The 12,957-nt window shown below is 34.1% G+C and overlaps 1 protein-coding gene across 2 annotated transcripts in view; it reads right to left on the minus strand.

The window, feature by feature from the left end:
* Window positions 1-12,957, minus strand: part of LOC124281654 (probable serine carboxypeptidase CPVL) — a 35,959-nt gene that overhangs the window by 8,914 nt on the left and 14,088 nt on the right. For both annotated transcript variants that reach the window (XM_046717590.1, XM_046717591.1), the window contains exon 7: window positions 1,611-1,690. In XM_046717590.1, coding sequence (XP_046573546.1) covers window positions 1,611-1,690 — 80 coding nt within the window. The remainder of the gene's footprint in view (window positions 1-1,610; window positions 1,691-12,957) is intronic.

Raw genomic sequence — 12,957 nt, forward strand, 5'->3', positions numbered from 1 at the left:
TTACCGGTATTTACCGGTTCAGACATGAAAACTATACGTATTGCGATACGCTGGTTGAAAACCGGTATTTTGACTTGCATTCGGAAAACTTCGTAACACTCGGAAATCTTTGGATATTTCCTTGTTTCATTTGTGCCAAATATTCTTCACATTTTTATTTTATCATGATTAAAAGTTGTTATTAAAGCTTAATCAAGCATAGTGATTTTGTTGTGTTTTTGCCTTATAAATCAAGCATTAACTCGCTTATAAGTAGTATTTTGTTTTAAAATACTTCAGGCAATATATTGCAATACATATCGAAATACATGCTTTCGCATCGCAATATATTGCAATATGAAAATTTTGTGCAATACCCACCCCTAGAAATAACTATCAGCTTTGTCTACATGTTTTGTTCCAGTTTGCCTGTGACTGTGCATCAGACATAGGGTTATTATCAGCTATGTTGATCTAAAGACGCCATTATCGAGGTACTTTCTGCAAGGAATACATCAGTGTGTCAGTTTGTTTGTGCGGTAGTCACAATATTTCAACAATTTGACGGAACTGCGTAAATTATCTCGACCAACTGTCTGGAGAATGACACTGGGGGAACCGTCCAATGTCATCTGAGGAATGCTATCAGCCAAGTCATCTAGCCTTGGAATCAGCTCCTACCCAGATATCCTCACTGGCATCGGGTACATATGATACACTGAAGGTACGTTGATGAGGTACAGATCTGACATAAACATTTGATTGGTTGGTTGGTTTGTTGTTTAACGCCGCACTCAGCAATAGTCCAGCTATATGGCGGCGGTCTGTAAATAATCGAGTCTGGGCCAGACAGTCCAGTGATCAACAGCACAAGCATCGATCTGCGCAATTGGGAACCGATGGCATGTGCGAACCTGACCACCCGATCCCGTTAGTCGCCTCTTACGACAAGCATAGCTTGCTGGAGGATGGACTGATGGAACAGACCACTTGAGCGCAATTTGCATAGCGGAAAATCGAAAAGGATGCATTTTCATGTGCTGAGTTCGATGGGAGGTAGGGTTGATATCTCATCATGACAGGACATAGAATAGAACTTGTTCGTTTTGATAGCTCGTCCAGGCTGGGTAGGTAGTACAAATGATTTCAATAACTCATCACAATAGGACTGGCTGACTGACTGAGTTTGGTTTTTACGCCGCTTTTAGCAATATTCCAGCAACATCACGGCGGGGGACACAACAAATGGGCTTCACACATTGTACCCATGTGGGGATTCGAACCCGGGTCTTCGGCGTGACGAGCCAACGCTTTAACCATTAGGCTACCCCACCGCCCCATCACAATAGGACGCATCATATGGCTAGCTATAAAAGAGCTACATTCCTGGGTTAAAATTTATGGTATCATAAATCGTTTCTTGTCACATTCACAATTTTTAAAAATATTCATTCACGTTTAGCTCCCATTTGTATTGCCTGAATTACTTTATCATTCTATTAATAGGTTCACATCTAGATCCCCGCATACAACATTAAGTAAATTCACATCTAATTGATCAATTAATATTCCACTGTGCAAGAATACCTGACCAATACACAGCCTTATTAACAGGATAAAGTTGTAATTACCTGTAGAGGTCCCTTGCAACATCGTCCTCCGTGGTAGCATAGCCTTTGTCACTGTCAGTGAAACTGAAACCTGTACCGACCTGCCAAGTACATAGTGTTGAACACAGCTGTCAGTCTTTAAAAGGATATTCACCACAAATAGTTATCGTTAAAAATTAATCAGTTAATAAAAATATCATGAATGCAGTTCAGTGAATGTGAGTTGAGCAACCAGTGAAATGGTTTATCACGTCACTATACTTTGTAAAATGAAGGGGTGTGGTTGCTTAAATCTGATTGGCTGAAAACATTGATAAATTGGGATTCCAACCCAAGACATCTCCTGAACTACTCACTATGTACAAAACCATGGAAGCGGAGGTGATTTTGGGTCTTAATCATCAGTGTAAAATCAGTACATTTTGTGCCAATCCTCTATCTACAGATGTTTACAACACCAGAATCACAAAAAGAATATTGAGGACAATCCATAAATAGATGGAAACTATTTGTACTTTATTTTATGAGTCAGATTTTGTTGTAGAAGGTTTAAGCCACCAGGATTTATTTTCAAACGTATCGTATCGAACCCGGGAAATATTCCATTGAAAAACAATGCTGAATGAATCATCCGGTTAATTCTTTCAGAGTAGGCCCAAACTAAATTCTGAGATCTCATTATTTATTGTTACAAACATCCCAGTACTTACAGGGTTGTCAAGTAATACTAATAACTATTATATCATACACCTCAGTACTTACAGAATTGTCAAGAAATCCAAATTAATTATATTGTTACAAACACCTCAGTACTTACAGGTTTCTCATGGAATCCTATAAATTATCGTTACAAACACTCAAGTACTTACAGAAACGTCAAGAAATCTCATTAATTATTGTTACAAATACCTCAGTATTTACAGGGTTGTCGTGAAATCCCATTAATTATTGTTACAAACACCTCAGTATTTCCAGGGTGTTATCAAGAAATCTCATTAATTATTGTTACAAACATCTCAGTACTTACAGGGTTGTCAAGAAATCTTATTAATTATTGTTACAAACACCTCAGTACTTACAGGGTTTGTCAAGAAATCTCATTAATTATTGTTACAAATATCTCAGTACTTACAGGGTTGTCAAGAAATCCCATTAATTATTGTTACAAACACCTCAGTACTTACAGGGTTGTCAAGAAATCTCATCAATTATTGTTACAAACATCCCAGTACTTACAGGGTTGTCAAGAAATTTCATTAATTATTGTTACAAACATCTCAGTACTTACAGGGTTGTCAAGAAATCTCATTAATTATTGTTACAAACATCTCAGTACTTACAGGGTTGTCAAGAAATCTCATTAATTATTGTTACAAACACCTCAGTACTCACAGATTCGTCAAGAAATCCCATTAATTATTGTTACAAACAGCTCAGAACTTTCAGGGTTGTCAAGAAATCTTATTAATTATTGTTACAAACATCTCAGGACTTCCAGGGTTGTCAAGAAATCTTATTAATTATTGTTACAAACACCTCAGTACTTCCAGGGTTTGTCAAGAAATCTCATTAATTATTGTTACAAAACATCTCAGTACTTACAGGGTTGTCAAGAAATCTTATTAATTATTGTTACAAACATCTCAGTACTTACAGGGTTTGTGAAGAAATCTCATCAATTATTGTTACAAACACCTCAGTACTCACAGATTCGTCAAGAAATCCCATTAATTATTGTTACAAACACCTCAGTACTTACAGGGTTGTGAAGAAATCTCATTAATTATTGTTACAAACATCTCAGAACTTACAGGGTTGTCAAGAAATCTCATTAATTATTGTTACAAACATCTCAGAACTTACAGGGTTGTCAAGAAATCTTATCAATTATTGTTACAAACACCTCGAGTACTTCAGGGTGTTGTCAAGAAATCTCATTAATTATTGTTACAAATATCTCCATCCAGTACTTACAGGGTTGTCAAGAAATCTCATTAATTATTGTTACAAACACCTCAGTACTTACAGGGTTGTCAAGAAATCTCATCAATTATTGTTACAAACATCCCAGTACTTACAGGGTTGTCAAGAAATTTCATTAATTATTGTTACAAACATCTCAGTACTTACAGGGTTGTCAAGAAATCTCATTAATTATTGTTACAAACATCTCAGACTTCCAGGGTTGTCAAGAAATCTTATTAATTATTGTTACAAACACCTCAGTACTTCCAGGGCGTTGTCAAGAAATCTCATTAACTATTGTTACAAACATCTCAGTACTTACAGGGTTGTCAAGAAATCTCATTAATTATTGTTACAAACATCTCAGTACTTACAGGGTTTGTGAAGAAATCTCATCAATTATTGTTACAAACACCTCAGTACTCACAGATTCGTCAAGAAATCCCATTAATTATTGTTACAAACACCTCAGTACTTACAGGGTTGTGAAGAAATCTCATTAATTATTGTTACAAACATCTCAGAACTTACAGGGTTGTCAAGAAATCTCATTAATTATTGTTACAAACATCTCAGAACTTACAGGGTTTGTGAAGAAATCTCATCAATTATTGTTACAAACACCTCAGTACTCACAGATTCGTCAAGAAATCCCATTAATTATTGTTACAAACACCTCAGTACTTACAGGGTTGTCAAGAAATCTCATTAATTATTGTTACAAACATCTCAGTACTTACAGGGTTGTCAAGAAATCTCATCAATTATTGTTACAAACACCTCAGTACTCACAGATTCGTCAAGAAATCCCATTAATTATTGTTACAAACACCTCAGAACTTTCAGGGTTGTCAAGAAATCCCATTAATTATTGTTACAAACATCTCAGGACTTCCAGGGTGTTGTCAAGAAATCTCATTAACTATTGTTACAAACATCTCAGTACTTACAGGGTTGTCAAGAAATCTCATTAATTATTGTTACAAACATCTCAGTACTTACAGGGTTTGTGACGAAATCTCATCTATTATTGTTACAAACACCTCAGTACTCACAGATTCGTTAAGAAATCCCATTAATTATTGTTACAAACACCTCAGTACTTACAGGGTTGTGAAGAAATCTCATTAATTATTGTTACAAACATCTCAGAACTTACAGGGTTGTCAAGAAATCTCATTAATTATTGTTACAAACATCTCAGAACTTACAGGGTTGTCAAGAAATCTTATTAATTATTGTTACAAACACCTCAGTACTTCCAGGGTGTTGTCAAGAAATCTTATTAATTATTGTTACAAACATCTCAGAACTTACAGGGTTGTCAAGAAATCTTATTAATTATTGTTACAAACACCTCAGGACTTCCAGGGTTGTCAAGAAATCTTATTAATTATTGTTACAAACACCTCAGTACTTCCAGGGTGTTGTCAAGAAATCTCATTAACTATTGTTACAAACATCTCAGTACTTACAGGGTTGTCAAGAAATCTTATTAATTATTGTTACAAACATCTCAGTACTTACAGGGTTTGTGAAGAAATCTCATCAATTATTGTTACAAACACCTCAGTACTCACAGATTCGTCAAGAAATCCCATTAATTATTGTTACAAACACCTCAGTACTTACAGGGTTGTGAAGAAATCTCATTAATTATTGTTACAAACATCTCAGAACTTACAGGGTTGTCAAGAAATCTCATTAATTATTGTTACAAACATCTCAGAACTTACAGGGTTGTCAAGAAATCTTATCAATTATTGTTACAAACACCTCAGTACTTCCAGGGTGTTGTCAAGAAATCTCATTAATTATTGTTACAAATATCTCAGTACTTACAGGGTTGTCAAGAAATCTCATTAATTATTGTTACAAACACCTCAGTACTTACAGGGTTGTCAAGAAATCTCATCAATTATTGTTACAAACATCCCAGTACTTACAGGGTTGTCAAGAAATTTCATTAATTATTGTTACAAACATCTCAGTACTTACAGGGTTGTCAAGAAATCTCATTAATTATTGTTACAAACATCTCACGACTTCCAGGGTTGTCAAGAAATCTTATTAATTATTGTTACAAACACCTCAGTACTTCCAGGGCGTTGTCAAGAAATCTCATTAACTATTGTTACAAACATCTCAGTACTTACAGGGTTGTCAAGAAATCTCATTAATTATTGTTACAAACATCTCAGTACTTACAGGGTTTGTGAAGAAATCTCATCAATTATTGTTACAAACACCTCAGTACTCACAGATTCGTCAAGAAATCCCATTAATTATTGTTACAAACACCTCAGTACTTACAGGGTTGTGAAGAAATCTCATTAATTATTGTTACAAACATCTCAGAACTTACAGGGTTGTCAAGAAATCTCATTAATTATTGTTACAAACATCTCAGAACTTACAGGGTTTGTGAAGAAATCTCATCAATTATTGTTACAAACACCTCAGTACTCACAGATTCGTCAAGAAATCCCATTAATTATTGTTACAAACACCTCAGTACTTACAGGGTTGTCAAGAAATCTCATTAATTATTGTTACAAACATCTCAGTACTTACAGGGTTGTCAAGAAATCTCATCAATTATTGTTACAAACACCTCAGTACTCACACTGAGATTCGTCAAGAAATCCCATTAATTATTGTTACAAACACCTCAGAACTTTCTCAGGGTTGTCAAGAAATCCCATTAATTATTGTTACAAACATCTCAGGACTTCCTCAGAACTTACAGGATTGTCAAGAAATCTCATTAACTATTGTTACAAACATCTCAGTACTGGGTTGTCAAGAAATCTCATTAATTATTGTTACAAACATCTCAGTACTTACAGGGTTTGTGACGAAATCTCATCTATTATTGTTACAAACACCTCAGTACTCACAGATTCGTTAAGAAATCCCATTAATTATTGTTACAAACACCTCGAGTACTTACAGGGTTGTGAAGAAATCTCATTAATTATTGTTACAAACATCTCAGAACTTACAGGGTTGTCAAGAAATCTCATTAATTATTGTTACAAACATCTCAGAACTTACAGGGTTGTCAAGAAATCTTATTAATTATTGTTACAAACACTCTGGTAGCTTCCAGGGTGTTGTCAAGAAATCTTATTAATTATTGTTACAAACATCTCAGAACTTACAGGGTTGTCAAGAAATCTTATTAATTATTGTTACAAACACCTCAGTACTTCCAGGGTGTTGTCAAGAATTCTCATTAATTATTGTTACAAATATCTCAGTACTTACAGGGTTGTCAAGAAATCTTATTAATTATTGTTACAAACATCCCAGTACTTACAGGGTTGTCAAGAAATTTGATTAATTATTGTTACAAACATCTCAGTACTGACAGGGTTGTCAAGAAATCTCATTAATTATTGTTACAAACATCTCAGGACTTCCAGGGTTGTCAAGAAATCTTATTAATTATTGTTACAAACACCTCAGTACTTCCAGGGTTGTCAAGAAATCTTATTAATTATTGTTACAAACACCTCAGTACTTCCAGGGTGTTGTCAAGAAATCTCATTAACTATTGTTACAAACATCTCAGTACTTACAGGGTTGTCAAGAAATCTTATTAATTATTGTTACAAACATCTCAGTACTTACAGGGTTTGTGAAGAAATCTCATCAATTATTGTTACAAACACCTCAGTACTCACAGATTCGTCAAGAAATCCCATTAATTATTGTTACAAACACCTCAGTACTTACAGGGTTGTGAAGAAATCTCATTAATTATTGTTACAAACATCTCAGAACTTACAGGGTTGTCAAGAAATCTCATTAATTATTGTTACAAACATCTCAGAACTTACAGGGTTGTCAAGAAATCTTATCAATTATTGTTACAAACACCTCAGTACTTCCAGGGTGTTGTCAAGAAATCTCATTAATTATTGTTACAAATATCTCAGTACTTACAGGGTTGTCAAGAAATCTCATTAATTATTGTTACAAACACCTCAGTACTTACAGGGTTGTCAAGAAATCTCATCAATTATTGTTACAAACATCCCAGTACTTACAGGGTTGTCAAGAAATTTCATTAATTATTGTTACAAACATCTCAGTACTTACAGGGTTGTCAAGAAATCTCATTAATTATTGTTACAAACATCTCACGACTTCCAGGGTTGTCAAGAAATCTTATTAATTATTGTTACAAACACCTCAGTACTTCCAGGGCGTTGTCAAGAAATCTCATTAACTATTGTTACAAACATCTCAGTACTTACAGGGTTGTCAAGAAATCTCATTAATTATTGTTACAAACATCTCTGCAGTACTTTACAGGGTTTGTGAAGACATCTCATCAATTATTGTTACAAACACCTCAGTACTCACAGATTCGTCAAGAAATCCCATTAATTATTGTTACAAACACCTCAGTACTTACAGGGTTGTGAAGAAATCTCATTAATTATTGTTACAAACATCTCAGAACTTACAGGGTTGTCAAGAAATCTCATTAATTATTGTTACAAACATCTCAGAACTTACAGGGTTTGTGAAGAAATCTCATCAATTATTGTTACAAACACCTCAGTACTCACAGATTCGTCAAGAAATCCCATTAATTATTGTTACAAACACCTCAGTACTTACAGGGTTGTCAAGAAATCTCATTAATTATTGTTACAAACATCTCAGTACTTACAGGGTTGTCAAGAAATCTCATCAATTATTGTTACAAACACCTCAGTACTCACAGATTCGTCAAGAAATCCCATTAATTATTGTTACAAACACCTCAGAACTTTCAGGGTTGTCAAGAAATCCCATTAATTATTGTTACAAACATCTCAGGACTTCCAGGGTGTTGTCAAGAAATCTCATTAACTATTGTTACAAACATCTCAGTACTTACAGGGTTGTCAAGAAATCTCATTAATTATTGTTACAAACATCTCAGTACTTACAGGGTTTGTGACGAAATCTCATCTATTATTGTTACAAACACCTCGAGTACTCACAGATTCGTTAAGAAATCCCATTAATTATTGTTACAAACACCTCAGTACTCTACAGGGTTGTGAAGAAATCTCATTAATTATTGTTACAAACATCTCAGAACTTACAGGGTTGTCAAGAAATCTCATTAATTATTGTTACAAACATCCTAGAACTTACAGGGTTGTCAAGAAATCTTATTAATTATTGTTACAAACACCTCTAGTACTTCCAGGGTGTTGTCAAGAAATCTTATTAATTATTGTTACAAACATCCTCAGAACTTACAGGGTTGTCAAGAAATCTTATTAATTATTGTTACAAACACCCTCAGTACTCCAGGGTGTTGTCAAGAATTCATCAATTATTGTTACAAATATCTCAGTACTTACAGGGTTGTCAAGAAATCTTATTAATTATTGTTACAAACATCCCAGTACTTACAGGGTTGTCAAGAAATTTCATTAATTATTGTTACAAACATCTCAGTACTGACAGGGTTGTCAAGAAATCTCATTAATTATTGTTACAAACATCCTCAGGACTTCCAGGGCTGTCAAGAAATCTTATTAATTATTGTTACAAACACCCCACAGTACTTCAGAGGGTGTTGTCAAGAAATCTCATTAACTATTGTTACAAACATCTCAGTACTTCCAGGGTTGTCAAGAAATCTCATTAATTATTGTTACAAACTATTGTCTCGAGTACGTACAGGGTTTGTGAAGAAATCTCATCAATTATTGTTACAAAACACCTCAGTACTCACAGATTCGTCCAAGAAATCCTACTAATTATTGTTACAAACACCTCAGTACTTACAGGGTTGTGAAGAAATCTCATCAATTATTGTTACAAACATCCCAGTACTTACAGGGTTGTCAAGAAATCTTATTAATTATTGTTACAAACATCTCAGTACTTACAGGGTTGTCAAGAAATCTCATTAATTATTGTTACAAATATCTCAGTACTTACAGGGTTGTCAAGAAATCTAGTTAATCATTGTTACAAACACCTCAGTACTTACAGGGTTGTCAAGAAATCTCATCAATTATTGTTACAAACATCCTTGTGCTTCTCTAGGGTTGTCAAGAATTCAATAATAATTATTGTTACAAAACATCTCCAGTACTGACAGGGTTGTCAAGAAATCATTAATTATTGTTACAAACATCAGGACTTCCAGGGTTGTCAAGAAATCTTATTAATTATTGTTACAAACACCTCAGTACTTCCAGGGTGTTGTCAAGAAATCTCATTAACTATTGTTACAAACATCCTCAGTAATTCCCAGGGTTGTCAAGAAATCTCATTAATTATTGTTACAAGCAATCTCAAAATGCATAGGGTTTGTGAAGAAATCTCATCAATTATTGTTACAAAACACCTCAGTAATTTCACAGATTCGTCAAAGAAATCCCATTAATTATTGTTATAAACACCTCAAAATACTTACAGGGTTTGTGAAGAAATCTCATCAATTATTGTTACAAACATCCCAGTACTACATACAGGGTTGTCAATACTAAGAAATCTTATTAGAACTTATATTGTACAAACATCAATATTACACAGTATCAGTACCAGATTCGTCAAGAAATCTCATTAATTATTGTTACAAATAATATCTCAGTACTTACAGGAAATTATTGTCAAGAAATTAGGAGTTTAATCATTGTTACAAACACCTCAGTACTTTGTTACAGGAATTGAACCAGAAGGTCATCAATTATTGTTGCAAACATCCCAGTACTCTACAGGGGTTGTCAAGAAATTTCAATAATTATTGTTACAAACATCTCAGTACTTACAGGGTTGTCAAGAAATCTCATTAATTATTGTTACAAACATCTCAGTACTATACAGGGTTGTCAAGAAATCTCATCAATTATTGTTACAGCAACACCTCAGTACTCACAGATTCGTCAAAGAAATCCCATTAATTATTGTTACAAACAGCTCAGAACTTTCAGGTTGTCAAGAAATCTTATCAATTTTTGTTACAAACATCTCAGGACTAAGCAGGGTTGTCAAGAAATCTTATTAATTATTGTTACAAACACCTCAGTAATACTAGGAAAGTTGTCCAAGAAATCTCATTCACTATTGTTACAAACATCTCAGGTACTTACAGGGTTGTCACAAGAAATCTCACTCAGTGTTGTTACAAACACCTCAGTACTCACAGATCTGTCAAGAAATCCCATTAATTATTGTTACAAACACCTCAGTACTCACAGGTTGTCAAGAAATCCATTAGTTATTGTTACAAACAGCTCAGAACTTACAGGGTTAAGCCAAGAAATCTCATTAATTATTGTTACAAACATCTCAGGACTTACAGGGTTGTCAAGAAATCTCACACTATTGTTACAAATATCTCCAGTACTTACAGGTTGTCAAGAAATCTAGTTAATCATTGCTACAAACACCCCAGTACTTACAGGGTTGTCAAGAAATCTCATCAATTATTGTTGAAACATCCCAGTACCTGCTATGGGCTGTCAAGAAATTCCCCACAATTATTGTTACAAACATCTCAGTACTGACAGGGCTGTCAAGAAATCTCACACTATTGCTACAAACATCCCAGGACTTCCCAGGGTTGTCAAGAAATCTTATTAATTATTGTTACAAACACCTCAGTACTTCCAGGGTGTTGTCAAGAAATCTCATTAACTATTGTTACAAAACATCTCAGTACTTCCAGGGCTGTCAAGAAATCTCATTACATTATTGCCACAAACATCTCAGCAATGCGTACATGGGTTCTGTGAAGAAATCTCATCAATTATTGCTTACAAAACACCTCAGTACTCTCACAGATTCGTCAAGAAATCCCTAATTCATTGTTATAAACACCTCCAGTACTCTTACAGGGTTGTGAAGAAATCTCATCAATTATTGTTACAAACATCCCAGTACTTACAGGTTGTCAAGAAATCTTATTAATTATTGTTACAAAACATCCTCAGTACTTACAGTGTTGTCAAGAAAATCTCATTAATTATTGTTGTTACAAATATCTCAGTACTTTACAGGGTTGTCAAGAAATCTAGTTAATCATTGTTACAAACACCTCAGTACTTCTACAGGGCTGTCAAGAAATCTCATCAATTATTGTTACAAACATCCCAGTACTTACAGGGTTGTCAAGAAATTTCAATAATTATTGTTACAAGCAAACATCTCAGTACTTACAGGGTTGTCAAGAAATCTCATTAATTATTGTTACAAACATCTCAGTACTTACAGGGTTGTCAAGAAATCTCATCAATTATTGTTACAAACACCTCAGTACTCACAGATTCGTCAAGAAATCCCATTAATTATTGTTACAAACACCTCAGTACTTACAGGGTTGTGAAGAAATCTCATTAATTATTGTTACAAAACATCTCAGAACTTACAGGGTTGTCAAGAAGCCACACTATTGTTACAAACATCTCAGAACTTACAGGGTTGTCAAGAAATCTTATTAATTATTGTTACAAACACCTCAGTACTTACAGGGTGTTGTCAAGAATCTCATTAATTATTGTTACAAATATCTCAGTACTCTACTGGTTGTCAAGAAATCTCTATTAATTATTATTGTTACAAACACCTCAGTACTTACAGGGTTGTCAAGAAATCTCATCAATTATTGTTACAAACATCCTAGTACTTACAGGGTTGTCAAGAAATTTCATTAATTATTGTTACAAACATCTCAGTACTTACAGGGTTGTCAAGAAATCTCATTAATTATTGTTACAAACATCTCAGTACTTACAGGGTTGTCAAGAAATCTCATCAATTATTGTTACAAACACCTCAGTACTCACAGATTCGTCAAGAAATCCCATTAATTATTGTTACAAACAGCTCAGAACTTTCAGGGTTGTCAAGAAATCTTATTAATTTTTGTTACAAACATCTCAGGACTTCCAGGGTTGTCAAGAAATCTTATTAATTATTGTTACAAACACCTCAGTACTTCCAGGGTGTTGTCAAGAAATCTCATTCACTATTGTTACAAACATCTCAGTACTTACAGGGTTGTCAAGAAATCTCATTAATTATTGTTACAAACATCTCAGTACTTACAGGGTTTGTGAAGAAATCCTCATCAATTATTGTTACAACACCTCAGTACTACAGATTCGTCAAGAAATCCCATTAATTATTAGAGCTACAAACACCTCAGTACTTACAGGGTTGTCAAGAAATCTCACACTATTGGTACAAACATCTCAGTACTACAGGGTTAGCAAGAAATCTCATCAATTATTGTTACAAACACCTCAGTACTCACAGATTCGTCAAGAACGACACTATTGTTACAAACACCTCAGTACTTACAGGGTGTTGTCAAGAAATCTCACACTATTGTTACAAACATCTCAGTACTCCTACAGGGTTGTCAAGAAATCTCATT

The sequence above is a fragment of the Haliotis rubra genome, unplaced genomic scaffold (genome assembly GCF_003918875.1).
Source record: "Haliotis rubra isolate DU_JTF1 unplaced genomic scaffold, ASM391887v1 Scf287, whole genome shotgun sequence".
Classification (NCBI taxonomy): Eukaryota; Metazoa; Mollusca; class Gastropoda; order Lepetellida; family Haliotidae; genus Haliotis; species Haliotis rubra.